The sequence below is a fragment of the Rhinolophus sinicus genome, chromosome 16 (assembly GCF_057876585.1).
Source record: "Rhinolophus sinicus isolate RSI-liver-muscle chromosome 16, RSI-T2T, whole genome shotgun sequence".
In the NCBI taxonomy this organism is placed as follows: Eukaryota; Metazoa; Chordata; class Mammalia; order Chiroptera; family Rhinolophidae; genus Rhinolophus; species Rhinolophus sinicus.
In genome coordinates, this window is record NC_142516.1 from 137,050,940 (window position 1) to 137,070,036 (window position 19,097).

Below are 19,097 nucleotides of genomic sequence, written 5' to 3' on the forward strand. Positions count from 1 at the left end.
GGCAGCCATACCTCATGTACCGTGTTTCCCTGAAAATAAGACCTAGCCGGACAATCAGCTCTAATGCATTTTTTGGAGCAAAAATTAATATAAGACTCTTATTTTACTATAAGACCGGGTCTTATATTAATATTTGCTCCAAAAGACGCATTACAGCTGATTGTCCGGCTAAGTCTTATTTTCGGGAAAACAGGGTATCTCCGTTGGTATGATGGGTCTGAAATCCAGATCCGACCATGGGGTTCCACTGCTCAGGTCCTGCAGGGCTTCCTTTGCCCTCAGGATGATGCCCAAACTCCTAGTTTGGCATTCAAGCCCTTCGCGGCTGCCCTTCCAAAGGATTCGTCCTTCCTGTTCCCCTCAACCTTAGACATGGGCTCAGGCCCTCCCAGTTCCTCTCCCGGTGCCCCCTGCCCCCTGGCCTGGCTCATACTGCCTCCTCTGCCCGGCGCCCTACCTCTGGCCCTTCTCCACATCCCCATGCCCATGTGGTTGCTGCCACCCACCCGAGACCCTGCTTAGCTGGAGGTGGCACCTGAGGGAGCTCTCCCTTTGCTGTTCTCCCGTGGCTTCACCTGCTGGCACCTTTCTTTTCTGCTGCTTGTCACATGTTCACTGAATTGTACTTCCCATGGCCTAGAGCTTCATGAGGGAGGGCCCGGGTTTCTCTCTATCCAATATCAACTGGGTGTGCCAAGGTTTGTTTATGGAGGGAAGGAAGGAAGCAGGAGAGGGAGGGACGAAAGTGTGGAATCCTAAGCTGTTCAGTTCCCAGTTGACATATTACCAATGGTACTGTGCCTGCATTGGACACACCAGATGACAGATGAACGTGAATATGGAGATACAATACTGGTCTTAGTACTTGGCTCAGATTATATTAGAATGAGGAGGAATTTGATTAATCCTTAGAGTCACATGAGAACTTTTCTGAGTAATAATCTTAAGGAACAGGAAATTTAAAAATATTTTTGCATATTTTAATCAGAGACACTGATCAAGTTGGTTCTGGGGTTATTTCCCCTCAAAATAATCAAATAAGATGTTTATTAATCATTCTGTTTAAGGTGCTTGCTATTTTTAAAGATAACCAGCGACATCCCGGTTTAGCCATTCTTGGTGGCTTTAAAATTATGGTGTGTCAGTGTGCAATTGGACTTACATGTTTTCACCATCGTTTTTACAGCTGTAAAAATAAGTGGCTGTCTGGATCTCCAGGAATAATTTAAAGTTATGACTAGTAATTATGTTGTTACCAGGATGAGAAGCCAAGTTCTAGGGTGTACATTTGTGTCATGGAAATGAGCACAGTGTCACGGGCTTCTCCAGTGTTCTGTGTCTGATCTGCTGGCTTCACGCCAGGAGGAGCCCACAGTCACCTTCAGGTTTTGCTCATGCTGCTGCACGTGTGGCCCCCTGCGGGTTTGAGTCTAGGAATGAGGGGTGTAACCAGTGAGGGTGCTGCCAACTTTGTTCTTTTCCAAGCTCGTTTTGCTCGTCTAGGTCCTTTGAATTCTCATTTGCATTTTAAAAGCAGCTTCTTAATTTCCAAAATGACTGAGATTGCATTGATTTGTAGGTTAATTTCGGGAAAATTAATGTCTTAACAAAATTGAGTAGTCAGACTCTCCAACATGGCATATCTTTCCATGTGCTTGGGTCTTCTCTAATTTCTCTCATCAGTATTTTGTGATATGTTTTCAGCATACATATCTTGTGTACACACACACGCACATACACACGCGTGCACATGTGCGCACACACACACACACACACTTATTTTTTATTTATCCTTATGTACTTTTTTGATGGAGCAGACAAAGATTTTTAAAGATAGAACACCAAAAGCTCAAGCCATAAAAGCATCATTTTGTGAAAAAGACTGTTGGGCTTTTTAAAATTTAATTTTTCGTTGTCATTGCTTATATGCACAAATACAATTGATTTTTATGTATTAGCTTTGTATTCTGTGGTCTTGCTAACCAAACACACCTATTCTAATAGCTTTTCTTATAGATTTTCCAATGGATTCTGTGAATAAAGACTTTTATTTCTACCTTTGCAGTCTATGTGCCCTTGTTTCTTTCCCTTACCTCCGTGCACCAGTTAGAACACCAGTTTGAACAGGAGTGATGAGAACAAACGTCTCTGCTGCCAGCTCCATCTTGGGGAAGCATTCGGCTATCCCTCATTAAGTCTGATCTTAGTCAGACTTCCTGTAGTTTTCACCCTGGTTGTCCACCTTTACCCACAAACTCTGACACCTCTGTACCTGATTCCCTAAAACACGTGCCCACTGTTGAATTATCGGGCATGCTTCTCTCTTCTGACCCAGACAGGTACAACCCCCATCAGAGAAAATAATACATGGGGTTTTTCGTGGTGAAAAACCAGGTAGCACCGCCTCTGTCCGAATGAGAAAGTGAAGCCCAGAGTGGTTTAGTGACCTTTTGATGTCACTCAGATAGATTGGGACAGCTCTGTGGATTATGACACATCAAAGACATTTTAGTAGATGTTATGATTGTGGATCAGGTATTCTCTCAGAAGACTAATTTAGAAGCACTAATACACATTCAGAAACACTAATACACATGTTTTTTAAAGTACATATTCTTATATTCTTGAATGTGATCGATCTCTAGAAGGACAAACTGGAAGCTGGCGACAGAGGTGAGCTTGAGTCAGGAGCTGTGTAGCAGGGGAGAAACTTATTCTCGGCTGTATTTTATATTCTTTTGAATGTTTCAAATTTTGTACTATTTTCCTGTATTACCTACTTAATGTTAAATTAAGTACTTCCAAAAATAAAGCATAATGATGTGTACGTTGTGGGATTCATATAAGCATTAAATACACGACTCCTCCCTGGTCTAGTTAAAGTTCATAAAAGCATTGCAATTGCTTAACATTTCAGACTTCAAACGTAATCCTCTTATCCAGCTGAATAAGAGTCTGAATCACAGAGTCTGAAGATTTCTTTATTCTTTTTTCAATGAAATACATTACTCAATTCAATTCCAAGAAATTCCTTGTTTCATGTAGCATTATTCTTGCAAGATCCAAAACCCTATTCCCATGGGGAGGAAAGTGCGGGCTTTGGCAGGAGCCAAGCAGAGAGGAAGAAGGAGTCTTCTCTTGGGGGCCGGTCTTCCCAGTGATGGGGGTGGGCTGAGGAATGGCCAGAGGTAGTGGGACCCACTGTCGGCACCTCAGCGGGATGCCCACCAAGGCAGTGCTGGTGTGAGGGGAGGACCGAGGCGTGGGGAGGAGCCTGAGATGAGTCCTGAGGGAGCCATCCTGCCCTTGTAACTTGATGCTGGTTGGAGGAAATCCTACAGTGGCGTGTAACTTGGGTCTCTGAATTTCTGTGGAGAATTTCTGCAGCCTGTGTCCACTACATGTTTCCTGCATCTGTCTCTCTTGTTCTTTCTCCTGCTGACTTGCGTGCAGTGGCTTAAACAGTTATGCAGTGTGTGGCTGGGCAGGATTTGGCTCCCGATGGCTCTGTGTGGTGATAGCGGAGCCACAAGGTGGACGTGGGCCCTGGTATTGACCCTTGGAGTGCTCGTGTGCTGTGCCCACTTCACAGGTGGACAGAAGTACTGGCTGTGTGGAATTACCTGGCCTCGAACTGAGTAGCCCTAGTTGAATGATTCCAGAGTCTTTCTTAAGCCTCTTCTGCAGTATGGGGAGTGTGAGGTACAGTTACCTTCCCTTTGAGAATATGAGATGATATAAATTTGCTGATATAATGAACGGCACAATGATAGATGGAGATTGAAGGCAGGTGTTGGTGGAAGCAAATTGTCCTGACTCCCTGGATGCCGTCACCCTCTGGCACTTGGAACAGTTTTTTTCATGTTTGTTTCACCTTTGCAACTTCACATCTGTGCTGGTGGGTTGGTTTCACAGGGTCTGGCGTCCAGAGCAGAGCTCAGTTGACCGAATCCTCAGAACAAAATGTCAAGACTTCGAGGGAAGAAATCTTACTCTCTGCTCACCGAGGTTCTCTGGCCAGGGCTCTGTAAAGTGGACTGACAAAAGACAGATAACAGGGGCCGGTCTGGTGGCTCAGGCAGTTAGAGCTCCATGCTCCGAACTCTGAAGGCTGCCAGTTCGATTCCCACATGGGCCAGTTCAATTCCTTGAGTCTTGCAAGGGATGGTGGGCTCTGCCCCCTGCAACTAAGATTGAACACGGCACCTTGAGGTGAGCTGCCTCCTGGATGGCTCAGTTGTTGGTTGGAGCGTGGGCTCTCAACCACAAGATTGCCAGTTCAATTCCTCGAGTCCCGCAAGGGACGGTGGGCAGTGCCCCCTGCAACTAAGATTGAACACCAGCACCTTGAGCTGAGCTGCCGCTGAGCTCCCAGATGGCTCAGTTGGTTGGAGCGTGTCCTCTCAACCACAAGGTTGCCAGTTCGACTCCCGCAAGGAATGGTGGGCTGTGCCCCCTGCAACTAGCAATGGCAACTGGACCTGGAGCTGAGCTGCGCCCTCCACAACTAAGACTGAAAGGACAACAACATGAAGCTGAACAGCACCCTCCCCAACTAGGATTGAAAGGACAACAACTTGACTTGGAAAAAAGTCCTGGAAGTACACACTGTTCCCCAATAAAGTTCTGTTCCCCTTCCCCAATAAGAAAAAAACTTTAAAAAAAAAAAAAAAAGACAGATAACAGACGAGAAACAGCTTACGAATGCCTGTAGCATCATCATGTGGGGGAAGCCTCAACGATGAGTTAGGTAGACTTTGGACTGGTTATGGCATCTTAGCGAAGGAACAATACGTGTCAGAGAAGGGACAAGACGAAGAAAAAAGGTTTGAGGCCTTGAAGGGTAGCAGACTGGGACAGTAAATATATGGGGGAACAAATGGAGTCGGTTTTGGGGCAGGTGCCAACTTTCCATCTTCTTCGTGGCCGTACTGCTTCCCGGGAGCGGGCCTCAGCGCCGCCTTTATTTCTCCGCGGTTTCTGCTTGTAGTTAGAAAGGGAAGCTCTGGGAGGGCTTTGTTTTGGATCTGTTGCTTCTCATTTGTCTCCAGCTCAAATAATCCTTATGGCAAAGCGACGTATTTTGAGGTGGCATATCCTGAACTCCCATAGGACCAAACAGAAGAGTGTTCTCTTCTTTTCCTTAAATCTCTCATCAAGGAACAGATTGGGCAGGGGCCCCTGTAAGGTCTTGTGTGAGCCTTTGGGAACAGAATAGGTCCCAGGGGAACACCTAAGAGGAGGCGACATTGCAGGGGGACCTCAAGGGGTGAGGACATTTAGGGAAGAAGAAACAATGGAAGAAAGGCAAGAAAACAAAAGCTGCATATAAAAATATGTATGTATATATATAATGCATAATGCATATTTTATATATATATATATATATATATATATATATATATATATATATATATATATATATATATATATTCATTCATTCAAATCCTAGCTCCAAAGTACCAAACCTGCATAAGGATTGTAAAACTATCTATAGTAGACACCATCAAACTTTGGGGCCTACAAAAGTTCCTTGGGACCTTGTGAAAACGAAGATTCCAGGACCCCACACCAAAGATTTGTTTCCTCCATCTAGGATAGGGCCCAGGAACCTGCATTTTAGGAAACTCACCAGGTGTTTTGGCATAGGTGGCCTGTGATCTTACTTTGAGAGACACTGATTCATAGTCCCAGGTGGGCAATAGGAGGGCTGAGGCTCATGCCAGCTGCATCCTCAGTTTCTGTTGTTGTGGTGAACTAACCTGAGTCCACATATGTGCCCTTGTGATGGCGGGCCTGACACGCGCATGTACACACACACACACACACACACGTTTATGTAAGCTGACTGCACACGTGCACAACATGCACACACTAGGAAAGCTGAATATACATATGCACACGTGCGTGCGCACATTATTTAAGCTGAACACGCATACATGTGTGTGCACACACTATATAACCTAAATATGCACACCCATGTATGCTAAGCTATAGCTCATACAAGTGCACACACATGCACACACACACAAGATCCTCATCAAAGCCTTGCCGGGGACATTGCCCTGTCCCTGCTGGCAGTATGGAGGTTGAGGCAGGAGGTGATGGTGAGGCGGCATGCCCGGTCTCCCAGCCCGTGTGGCCCAGCGATTTCCTTCAGAGCGCACCCTCTTACCCCCATGCTACATTCCTCCCAGGTCCTGAGCAGTTCGCTGTGCAGACGCCTGGCAGACCCATTTTCTTGTCTGTAAGGAATATCCCCATCTAGTGCCCCCTCCTCACTACAACCACCTTGGGTAACATATAGGGAGTGAAATGCTCATGAAAGGTGGGCCCTGACCATCCCCAGGCTGTGCTCCCACCGTGAGAGCAGGCAGACCAGCTACCACCAGGGAACTCAGTGTGAGATGTGTTCCGCTAATGAATGGGGTGGGACGTGGGCACCTTCAAGAGGAAATGTTGCATATATTGATCTTGCTGGAAGGAAGACAGCATGGTGTTATCAACTTGCTCAGTTATCTATTTTGGGTTATACTGTTTGAAATAATTGGTAGTGATCATGGAGAGACTCCTGCTTATGAACCTTGTGGGGTCGCTTTCATGACTGTGTTTCCTCTGCCTTGTGTGTTTTAGGGAAGGTGGCCATTCAGAAGGAAGACTTGCAGAAATACCATAACAGGGACACCTGGTTCCAGCTGCAGCACGTCGACGCTGACTCAGAAGTCCAGGTGAGACCGTCAGTGGGGCTCAGGGGACACGGGAGCTCCTTGGGAATGGAAGAGACTCTGCTTGTGGCTAAAGAAATAGATACAGGGATTTGGTCTTAACAGGGAATGATCACTAGCAAATTGTGTCCTATTTATAGCAGGTGGAGGCTTATTAATTTTGTTTATTATTAAATGGGTTATTGTCACACTTTGTCATGCATGATGGAAGCAGCTTTAAAAATACACAATGTGAAAATCAATAATTAAAGGTGAAGAGAAAATATGGGTATGAAAAAATAAATCTGTGGGGTGAGAACAGCACACAGAACCTCATACGGCAGGTCCCTGTTTGCTGGAGGTCGCTGAATGTGTTTGCGAGCTCTCTGCACTCAGCAAGGGAGAATTTAATTGAAGCTCAAAGAAATGACCGCTCTGATGAGGTTCCCATTGTGAAACATCCTGGGCTCAGCCTGACTCGCCGGGGCAATAACTGGGACTGACCCCCACCCTGTCCTGTGGAAGGAGCTTCCTCCAGGACTTGGGGTTTCTCCCCCATCTCACGGGACACTGTGAGGCTCCAGGTTCCCAACTCTTCCCCATAAGGGCTGTTCTTGGACTTGCCCGTAACTCGGGGTCACTCCCCACGCTGAGTGCCAAAGAATGCCTGAACCCCCATCAGGAGGGTGGCCGCATCTTCTCTTCTCTTGTGAACCTGGCTTGTGTGGTTTCCAGTTAAGCCTGTTCTAAACCGGAGCCGGTGTCTGTAATTTCCATATTGGGGGCCAAGACCAGATAGCACAGTGGCTCCTACGCTGAGACGCACGAGCATTTTCCTTGGCGGGGGAGATGTCAGTGGCTTGGCCGAGGTGCGTGACTGAGCACAGGCAGGCCTGGCTCAGAGCTCAGTGTCCCCATCCACTAGTGACATATGCCAGGGGTGGTCCTCTCCAAGCCTCAGTCTCCTCATCTGTAAAGCAGGCTTTTTTGAACAGCTGGATAGTGCCCAGCATTTTGGTAGGACATCCCTGGCCTCTCCGGGCGCGCCCTACCCCAGTGCTCCTCGCCCGGCGTCCGGACGCCTGGCTAACCCACGTGTCTCACGCTTCCTCCTGGACCCTTGGCCTCAGCCGAGCTCTGAGGCTGAAGGCAGGAGTTTCAGGGTTTCTGCCTGCGGAGGCCATGGGTTGCACAGGCCTTGGTGGCCACGGGGATTGATCCACAAACATTAACAAAGAGGCAACCAGAGGGAAGTGTTGAGGAGTTGAGCCAAAGAGGAGTATCATAAGGGTACTTCACATTTAATTAATTCCGACCAAGGGGCCCACACATGCTATGGAAATTAGAAGACACTGTTATAAATTACTGCAGAACTAATAACTCTGCCCAAAGTTCAAAAGCAGAGTTCGAACAGTAAAGATGAATGTTAACACCAGGAATACAACAGCCAGCCGTACCTGCTCAGGTGATTGGAAATCTCATCTTTAGACAGAAAGTTCCAGAAGCAATGTGCTGTGAATTGGTGCTGTGTGACTGGAACCATTCCTGCTTTCCATTTTGACAATTTTCCCCATCACTTTTATTCTGAAGTGACATAGCCGGTGGCAGCGTCATCAGAACGGCTTCTGCACGCATCCTGCCAGTGTCTTCACCATGTTCTTCCCCCTGTGTTACCCCCATATTTAAGTTGGATGTTTTTGGCAAGTGTGACTTCTTTCTCCTTGCCCTTTTTATTTTTAACTTTTAATTTTGAAATGCTTAAAGAGTCACAGGAAGTCACACGAAAAGTACACAGGGAATAATGATTAGCAAATTGTGTGCTCTTCTACTTAAAGACTAAAATTAGTGAAGAAAGTGCTGTGTTCCTTTTCACTATGTTATAACTGACGCCTTTTATGTGCCTGTGGACAAGTCCCTCGTCCTTCTCAGCCTGGTTCTTATCTATGAGATGGGATACTGACTAGCTGGGCCAGTTTCCTAGATGTTTGTGAACTATGAGCGGCAAATGTATTGCTATCATTATTACTCTGAAGAGGAGGAGGAAGCACCGTGGTCAGTGGTCGCCCACTGAGGCCCAGGCTCCACAATGAGCGCTTTGCTTTCTTAGTTCTTAAATGCCCACTCATAAAGCGGTCATACCTCCAAGGGAGCAGCGCTCTTCTAGATTCAGTCTGGCCTTTAAAAGTGCATTTTCCCCCCCGAAGCCACAGTTCATTTTGAAATGTCACATTTATGGTTTTTAGAAGGGCAGAGGATGGCATACAGTGTCTTGAGTCCTCTGCTCTATAATTCACGATAAAAGGCATGTGTCCAAAAAAAAAAGTGTCACAAAACTGGGGTCAACAAGAGATCAGTGGGTCACAGAAATGGGGGGGAAAGACAATTTTTAAAATGTGTTGCTTCTTTGTGGAATTGCTGTTTTGGAAAGTCTCTGGTAAATCACTTTATTAAAAAGGATTTATCGTTTCTGTTCCTTCCCTGACCCCAGGTAGCTAACAGAACGACATGATTGCAGGGAAGGCCTGAGCTGTGGTCGGTGCTGGCTGCCATAACATATGCTCGAGTCAGGAAGGGCTCCCTTCTTTCCATGCCTCTGGTACTTCTTGGTATTGAATCCCCTCACTGAGACACCAGGGGCGCCTTTCCCGACTCCCCCAAGGACACTTGGCAGCCACTGAGCTCTGCTTTGTGCTCTGTTTTGTTTTAGTAAACATGTTGTGAAAGTATATATTCAGAAAAGAATGCAGACAAACCATCACAGCAAACTCCTGCAGCCATATCCAGATCATCTCTGGGAATTTTACTCATGTGTCAGATAATCCTGTGTGAAGGATTTCCCAAGCAATCCATGTCAGCAGCTGTCCACATACAAGGACCCAGCTTGACTCTTCCTAAGGGTTTAAGGACTTGCAGGAAGGAGAGGGCAAGGTCAGGCCTCCTTCCTCCCCCTCCACTTATGTCGATGTGTATGGCTGAGCAGGTTGACGCTCAGACTAGCATGTCTGTATCCAGTGCTCTGTGAGCCCAGAAGCCAGCTGTGCAGAGACTGAGCCTAGAAAACCCGAATTTCCTGCCTGTGCAGAGTCGGAGGGTGTGGCCCTCAGCCCTTCTGGGCGTTGGCGTTTGTGGCTAGGTTGTTTGTGTTGGAGGTGGTGTGATGCCCACATTGTAAGTCGTCTCCTGACTGTCAGTGACGCTGCGTAACAACTGACGTGACTTTACGAACTGCAGATCTATTGAGTTAGCTTCCGGGGGGGGGGGGGGGGGGGAGACCTTTCAGTGATAAATAGTGTTGTATTGTTTTATCTCACACCATCTTCTCCCAAATCACTAGAAAATGGTACCAACATGAATTAGCTGACAATATCTGCCACCTTGGTAAAGAAGTGTTTGTCCTAAGAGTGGAAACATGAGCAGTCACAGGGTCTACTGGTGTGCACATGTTGTCCTCTTGTGGGAAAAACAGGAAACAGGATGGCGAGCCTGGGCGTCTGCAGTGGGGGCTCCATCTCACCCCAGACATGTTCTTCCACTTCTCAGAAGCCCATTAAAAGGAATTAGTGAAGTATCAGTCTGAATGGCCATTGCCAATGTAAAAAATTAGGCCATGTAAGAGTTGGTACCCAGTGCATTTGAGGAGGCAGGTGAAGAACCAAACTTTATAGGAGTCTGTTCTGGGATAAGTTCTTATGCTGTTTTATCACGAGGTTTTGTTCTGGGTTTGGTTTCCGAGGGCAGGTTATTAGTTGCTATAAGGCTCAGGGTCCTCATCTTAGCAGAGGGTGACTGTGCCCGCTTTGTGGGATGTGCAGAGAATTATGGGATAATTCAGAAAGCTCTAAACCCTGGCCAGTGCTCAGTGAAAGGGAGCTTCAGGAAAGCAGTTTCATCAGCGTCATTGCTGTCACTTTGGGCGTTTCCCTCTCCCCAGCAACCTGCGCAGAGCCGGCAGGGCACTGAGGCACCTTTCTCAGTTACTGGCTCAGGATTTGCTCACAGCTCAGCGAGGCCAGCCAGGAGGGCCATGCCCGGACACGTGTGAGGGTAAATACCGTACCATGGAGCCTGCTGCAGGGCACTTGTCAGATGAGGGACTCTCCCAGGGCGGTAACTCGCAAAGGCTCTGTGTGGGCAGAGCTATTGGTTCCCTTGGGAAGTCAGCTGCTTTAGGCAGTGTTGCTCAGCAGATGCCCCTAGAGTTCCCACCGGTGGCAGACACCAGTCAAAACCCTTTGCAGATATTGACTCTGGGCTCAGGATACTGGGTGTTGCCCAGGGTCACACGGTTGTGATGCTGGTGGCTTGGTCCTGTGTCCAGGACTTAGCACTGGGCATCCTGCCCGTCCATTGCTCCTGCCCTCCCTGCGGCCACTCTGTCCTGCAGGTGAGGAAAAGGCCCAAAGGACAGTCCCCGGCCCTGCCTCGAGCTGGAGAGTGGTGTGGGTGAGTCTGCTGCCACGTGTGCCGGGCCGAGGTCTGGGATTCTCAGTGCCTGTCTTCCCCAGAGGAAGCCGGTGGCTCTCCAGTTTGTATCGACAGGGAGCCTGGGGGCATCCCGTCCACGTCAGGTCTCCTGTGTCAGTGTTGTGAGCGTGGATGCTGCTTCTGCCACATCTCGTGGGAATCCTGGAGGCTGCCCGCCAAGCTGCAAGCAGGGCCCGGCTGTGGCCTTCAGGAGCAGCCACTTGGTTCAGAGCTCAGCCATCCTGGAGCCCATCAAAGGGAGGAGCTGGTTTGCTTAGAGTAAGGCTTTTGTGGGGGACTTGTGGGCTGGTGTTTTCGATACCATGTACTTTCCAAAACTGTACCTGCCCAGTGGGGGTACTTGAGGGGCACGTGGGTGCATGGGGAACAGAGGGGACAAGAGGAGACTCAAGGTGGGCTGGGTGAAGAGGGTGCACCCAGACCCACACCGGAGAGGTGTCGCCCCGGACCTATCTCCTCATCAGATCCTAGGTTCTGGTTTATTTGCTGAATAAGAGGGTTGTGGTGCCTCTTGTCCAACGACACTAGTGGTGCTTCCACGCAGGGTCAGGCTCTAAGTGGGACGTGCTCCCTGCGCCTCACCTCTCAAGTGCGAGGAACCTTCGATGACCCAGCTCTCTTTCATCCTCCAGAGATGTCCAAGACAGCGCCAATCCTTTTCTCATAATCATTTTGGTGAAATGCTTCTCTGGTGGGTCAAGCTTCGAGCTTAGAGTCCAACAGGTGAAAGGACAGCAGTGCTCTTTCAAATGCGTGGTCCTTGGGAATTGCTTTCCGTAGGCAGAAGAGTCGGGAGGTTTCAGAGCAGTAACTTGGGGAGATGGATCCAAAAACCTGTTGTTGTTGGCCAGATGGTTTCTCACAGGTTAAGTTCAGAGCCAGGGGTTTCTGTGGGCAAAAGGCCAGCACATTCTTCCTGTGGATGCCCCAGGGCCCTTGGATCCACCTCATCCAAGGATCTCACGTGGGTCCTGCACAGGGGAGGCAGAGACAGGAGCCCTGCAGGACAGTGTGCTGGAGCGCCAGCAGGAGGAAGAGGAGAGTTGCTGCTCCTGGTGTCGGGGAGGACGGGTAGTGCACACCTGGTGGGGCAGACAAAACAGGTGTCTCTGACGCTGCCTAGGAGCCTAGCTGTACAGGAGAGACAGCAGTGCCCAGCCCGCTGGGGGAGCCAGCTGCGCTTCCTGCTCACACCCTCCCCATTTGTCCTACCTGCCCCGTTCAGCATCCTGTCCCATCGCAGGGTCCTGCATTCTTCAGAGACAAGGCAGTTTTCCAAAGGGTCTCCCCATGCTGCAGAATCTAGACGTTTTAGTCAGAAAGGACCTTGGAGATTATTCAGTTCAGCCTCTCTTTTCTAATCAAAAATAATTTAAATTTTAACATTATACTATGTAGTCTCATATAAGTGAGTCATACAACTTGAGTTTTTTGTTTTGTTTTGTTTTTGGAGCAGGGTCTTCTCATTTTCTTTATGGCCCCTTTTACTCTTCCCTCTCATGACCCCCTGGCCCCTGATGATAGTCTGGTTGTGTCCTTCTTACCCATTTGCTTTGTCCTGCAGCTGGTATGTCCCTTTGCACAGACACAGACACAGGTAGACTGTAGCGCCAGTTCTGCCCTTGTCACTCCAGCTACCTCTGCTCTCCCTCCTTAGAAGCATGAGCATTAACTTCCTGCCTGAAGAGCAGGACTGAGATTCCCTGGCCTCTGATCCCATCCTCACCGAGGACACAGAAGCACCAAGACGTCCAGGCAGAGAGTTCTCCAACCTCACCCCTGAGGCTATGGGGTGTCTGATTGCAGACCCGTCATTGGAAAGAATACAACCTAAAGCAAACGTGTTTGGGATGCACTTTCTCGAGTACCTTTTCCTTGCTCGTTTTGACTTCTTCCTTCTGAAACAGACTGCTGTCAGTGGAACTGGAAGCCCAGTGTGCCAACGGGCTGGAACCTTTAACCCTCTGGGGGAGCCACGCCCCACCGTGGTCCCTGGGATCTGAGTGGGGGCTGGTGGACGCCATGCGGGTCAGGCAGAACTACAAGTTGGTGAACGGAGATTGCGGCTCTCCACTGTGCTTGGCCATGCCCCCCATGACCCTCTGTCCTTGTGCCTTTCAGGGCAAGGTCCACCTGGAGCTGAGGCTGAGTGAGGTTATCACTGACACCGGTGTCGTCTGCCACAAGCTGGCTGCACGGTAAGATGCGAGTCTGCCCAGAAATAGAAACTCTGACCCCTAGGCAGTAGGGCGGGTTGTTGTTTTTCAAACAAATGAATCTGAATTCCCAGACTTGGTTTATTCCCCAAGATGACATCATTTTTAGAGGTTCTGGCACGTTCTTAATGTACTCAATAAAGCAAACGCTCATCCTAGAGGTGGCGTATTTGGCTTTTGTAAAAAGTAGCCAGAGTTATCCTGTGTGACATTCAGGCAGAGAGGCTGGCGTGGCACTCCCGTGTTACAAATGAGGAAACAGTGAAGTGGTGTGCCTGAGGCCAGGTGGCAGAGCTAGGGCCTGAGCACAGACCTCTAACCTGGAACCTAGAGCTCCTTCTACCCTGTAATGCTTGGTGCTGTGCCCTTTCCTTGGGTGTAGGCAATGATGGCAAAGACTCTAAGTTCAGCGTTAGGTGCCATTCCGTCTGGCCCGCCAGCAGGCAGTAAAGAGTATCCCCCATTGGCCACTGTCCAAGAGGGCCCTGTCCCAACTGCCCACAGCACAGTCTGCATTCATCGCCTGATGGCTGGAAGATGGTCGCTGGTCAATTCAGGCTACAGGGCTGTCACTGTAGAACCTGCAGGACAGAGTACAGGAACAGATGTAGGACACGGTGAAAGACACAGTGTGGTATGTGTGTAGGATGTGACAATGCCTGTTATCTGAAACGTGGGGACTGGGGCACACATAGGAGGTGAATTCAGGAAGCTTTGTCCGTAACTCCTCCTTTGTTATTCCTATTCTTCTTAAAATGGTTGCAGTGCTCGCAGGTCCTGTAGCTATGAGGAGAGTATTACCTATTCTTGTTTATTTATAGATTTATTCCTTGTTAAAAAAGAACTTAAGGCTGTTTATCACAAGCCTCACAGAAGAAGAAAGTGTGGGTTAGTGGTGGGGAGACAGAGTGGACCAGGCTGGGCAGAGAACAGAGCCAGGAGGACACACACAGGAGACATGGGCCAGGAGCCCTGTCCCAAGAGTGGCGTCCAGCCCCACATCTGTTTGATGGAGGGTGAACTTGTCCACCCAGCGCTGCATCCGCGTGTGACTCAGCAGGACACCGCATCATCGGGTCTCTGCGTCTTATTACAGTGTACGCTTGGCTGTGGTTTCCGGGAACACAAGTGTCTAAAATCAGGGCCGCCTGTTGGCATCAGCAGCCACCCAACTGTAGGTGTGCAGCTATTTCCAGACTCCCACTGCTGGCACACGAAATCCCAGAGGCGGGTGACTTGGACCTCAGGCTGAGGGCTTGGCGTTCTGGTATGAAACACAGGGGCGTGCTGTGCCCAAGGCCCATTTATTTTGGTTTTGTTTTTTTTCAAGAGCTTTGGTTTAGAGAAGATGTAAGGGTGGGAGTTGGGATGGTTCCGTGCGTCCTAGTGTTTCCTGGGAGGAAAGGCCTCCAGCCGTGCGACCTGAGCCTGGCACGGGGTGTCCTCAGGCCGCGTGGGCCATCTTGGGTCCTTGCAGACGACTGCTCGCTAGAGCAGCCCTTGTTGAGACTGGGCCCCACGGACACTGTTTATCTAACTGGGTTCAAATTCATGCAAGGAAATGAGCTGTGTTCTGAAGTGCTTTCCTCAATCTGTGTGCCGACATGGCTCTTGTCGGCACTTTTCCTGCTCAACTATCTGAACGTCAGGAGGGTGTTAACCACCTGCGTCACCACGTTCTGGGTTGTGTCCCCCAGCGTGGGCTGCACACTGTTTTCATTAGTGCTCCAAGGGGACGTTTGACCCCTCCCCCGTGTGCACACGAGGGACAAGAACTAAGGTCAGCGGGCCGGGGTCCCTCTGCCCACACTGCCCCAGACCTGCCTCCCTGTGTGTTCTCGGACACGTCAAGCCCACCCTGGGGGCCTTCGTCCCATGGGAGGCACAGCTGTTCACTATTCCATACACATGTCCTTCGTGCAGCATGTCCCTCTGAGGGCCTGCCTGGTCTAGGGGACTAGTGTAGGCTCTGAGCAGCACCGCACCAGCTCTCATGCCAGCAGGTCACTGGCTTTAAACAGCTCACACACCATGTAACAAGCATTATGCAGGAGACGCACCGCATGCCGAAATGGCATCGTTCTGGAGAGGCCGGTCTCCCGGGAGAGGGGTACCAGCTGGGGCCTGGGGGAGGGGCAGGACCGATGGGCCAGTGGGAGGAGGAGGAGGCCTAGGGGAGAAGCAGAGGCCAGGGAGGCCCCCACAGGCCCTTAGCTTGCTGAGACCAACCGGAGAAGGGGAAGCAGCTGATGAGATTTGTGTTCGGAGCCACAGCTCCCATACCACCTTCCGCGTCCCCTGCCTCCCTGACCGCACCCCTCCTTCCCCATCCAGTCACTGCCTCTTGGCTCTCCTGGACTTGGGGGCTGGGGGTCTAGGCTGCTCTGTCCTTTGCCCGATGCCTCTCATCTTCTCATTCTTTGTTCATGCTGATTTCCTCTGTAGAATGCAGCCCCGTGGGGGCTGGGATGTGTCTGGAAGCTGTTGGGTGGGCCTGGAGCTCCTAGGCGCTCCTTAAACACTGTGGACAGCAGGAAGGCACCTCAGGAGGCCGTGGGCCTCTGCCCATCCCTGATCAGCAGCTCAGCCGCCTGCCTCCACAGGGCAGCCTGTTCCGGGCTCCACAGCTGTTGACTGAGCGATGATTGTCCCCCAGGTCCCCGCTGGATCCTGGGCATGACTTTTTGGGAAGTGGCAGCATATGTAAGTGTGCCCACATGTACCCTCACCCACAGGACACAGGGCAGTTCATTGGGATTGTGGCTGTGAGGGGGACTCAGTTCTCCCACCATTTGCACACCCATTTGTACACACACTAGCGTACACACTAGTAAACACTAGCACACACTAGTACATATGCTAGTACACAGCACCACACACATGCCACTACATATGCTGGTACACAGTAGCATACACGTGTATACACACTACTGCATTTTGTTCAGAGCCCTGGGGGTCCCCCCACAGGAATGTCGTAAGGGAGAAAGAGTGAGGCTCCCACAGGGCTCATATTCTCCAACTGAGGAAATCAGACGTGTCTAAGGGACTAGGACATTTCTTTCCCCATCTCGCCTCCTCCTATGTTATTGTTTCATTTGTTTTTTTCACTAGAAAATATCCTTTACATACCATCAAATTCAGCATTTTAAAGTGTATAACTGTTAGTACATTCACAAGGTAGTGCAACCGTCACCACTAACCACTGTCTAGTTCCAGAACGTTTTCATCGCCCCAAAAGGAAATCCCGTCCCCATGAGCAATCACACCCCAGCCCTCTTCCACAGCCCCTGGCACCAGTAACGTACTCTCTGTCTATGGATTTGCCTATTCAGGATGTTTCATATAAATGGAACCATGTGGTCCTTTCTGTCTGGCTTCTTTCACTTAACATAATGTCTTCAAGGTTCTTCCATGTTGTAGCATGTGTCAGAACTTCATTCCTTTAAAGGCTGAATAAAATGCCACTGTACAGGTATACCATATTTTGTTTATCCATCATCCATTGATGAACATGTGGGTTGTTTCCACTTTTTGGCTATTGTACTAGTGTTTGTACAAACTTATGTTTTCATTTCTTTTGGGTAGATACCTAGGAATAGAATTGGTGGGTCATATTGTAACTCCATGTTTAACTTTTTGAGAAACTGCCAGGCTGTTAGTCACAGTGGCTGCCCCATTTTACACCCACCAGCTGTGTGAGGTCTCCAATTTCTCCACATCCTTGCTAACCCTTGTTATTATTGGCTGTCTTTTTTATTGTAGCCATCCTAGTGGGTGTGAAATGGTTTTGATTTACATTTCCCTAAATGGAATAACTGAAGATGTTAACCACCCTTTCTTTTCCTCGGTGGCTATGTCTTCATCTTTTCTGAAGGATGTCTATTCAAGTAATTCACTGATTTTTTAAATTGGGTTGTTAGTATTTTTATTATTAAGTTGTAAGAGTTCTTCATATGTTCTGGATACTAGACACTTGTTAAATATATAATTTCCAAATATTTTCTGTTATTTTGTTGGTTGTCTTTACTTTCTTGATAGTGCCCTTTGCAATATAAAAGTTATAAATTTTGATGAAATCCAATTTATCTACTTTTTCTTTGGTTGGTTCTGTTTTCGGTACCTGTCTAAAAAATCATTTTCTAATCTAAGATCATAGAGATTTACACTTACGTCTTCCTTCTAAAATTTTCATATTTTTAACTCTTAACTTTAGGTTTTCAATACATTGGAGTTAATTTTTATTTATATATGGTGTGAGGTAGGGGTTAACTTGTTTTATTTATTTCTTTGTTTTTTAATTAATTTTTTTTATTTATTGCATTTGAATATCCAGTTGTCCCAGCACCATTTGTTGAAAAGACCATTCTTTTCCATCAAATTGTCTTGGTATTTTGTTGACCATCACTGGACTATAAACGTGTGAGCTTCTGCGTGGAATCAGTTCTAGTTCAATGATATATGTCTATCCCTGTGCCAGTACCACAGTCTTGATTACTACAGATTCGTAATAAGTTTTGAAATCAGAAAGTGTGACTCGTCCAACTTGGTTCTTCTTTTTCATGATTGTTTGGCTATTCTGAGCTTCTTTTATTTCCATGTGAATTTGAGGGTCAGCATTTTAATTTCTGCAAAAATAGCAGCTGGTATTTGATAGGGATTGCATTGCAGATTCAGTGCAGATCAGCGTGGGGAATTAACAATACTAGGTCTTCCAACCCCTGAACAGAGTTTCTTTCCATTTAGTTTGGTATTCTGTAATTCCTTTAAAAACTGTTTTGTTTTTGTAAAGTCATTAGTAATGCCCCCTCTTTTGTTACTGATTTTAATAATTTGAGTCTTCTCTTTTTCTTGGGCCATCTAGCTAAAGATTTGTCAAGTTTGTTGGTCTTTTCAAAGACTCCACTTTTGGTTTCATTGATTTTTTTCTCTGTTGTTTTTCTAGTCTCTATTGCATTATCTCTGCTCTAATCTTCATCATGTCCTTCTTTCTGCCTGTGTGGATTTTAGTTTGTTCTTCTTCTGGTTTCTTAAGGTGGGAGTTGAGGTTATCAATTTGAGATCTTGTTTTCTTTTTTAACGTGGGCGTTTATAAGCTACTGATTTCCCACTAACACTACCGTCGTTTTTATATTTTATAACTTTCTTTTTTAGAGCTCTCTATAAGTCTATTCCACATGCCCGAGACCTTCCACAAATAGTTCTGAATTGGGATGGAACAGGAGACACTGAGCACCCCATCTGTGATCAGGTGCAAAAGGCTCTGGACCCAAAATCCTGGTGTCCAAGGTTAGCAAAATCTTCCTTAACTGTGTGACATTGGCCCAGCCACTTACTGTCTCTGCGTATCTTCCTTGTTTAGTATGAGAGCAATCGCTTCTATGCTGGCGTTTTCCCAGGTTTTAGAAAGGAACACAAGCAGTTATGTATGTGGACTCTCCCCTCGTGGCCTGGTGCCTCAAAGGTTAGCAAGGGCTTGGGCCAACCCCGTGGTGTGTTACGGGCTTAGAAGAAATTAAGAGCTGAGATGATGGGACACTGAAGCGAAGCCAACTGGGCAAAGTCAAGTTCATTGCAATAGTCTTCTCTCCTTGCCTGACTATCACCTCATGCCTTCCCTTCTGTCCAACAGCACCATGATTTATTCCCACTTTACTCACTGGAAAGTGATGGACATGGAGCAGGGCCTGCGCTT

General features: G+C 48.1%; 1 protein-coding gene across 1 annotated transcript in view; it reads left to right on the forward strand.

The window, feature by feature from the left end:
- The window catches only part of RASA3 (RAS p21 protein activator 3), a 123,031-nt gene that overhangs the window by 67,836 nt on the left and 36,098 nt on the right, over positions 1-19,097 (forward strand). Inside the window, exons 4-5 of the mRNA XM_019742076.3 lie at positions 6,634-6,728; positions 13,311-13,387. Of these exons, the coding sequence (XP_019597635.1) occupies positions 6,634-6,728; positions 13,311-13,387 (172 nt within the window). The remainder of the gene's footprint in view (positions 1-6,633; positions 6,729-13,310; positions 13,388-19,097) is intronic.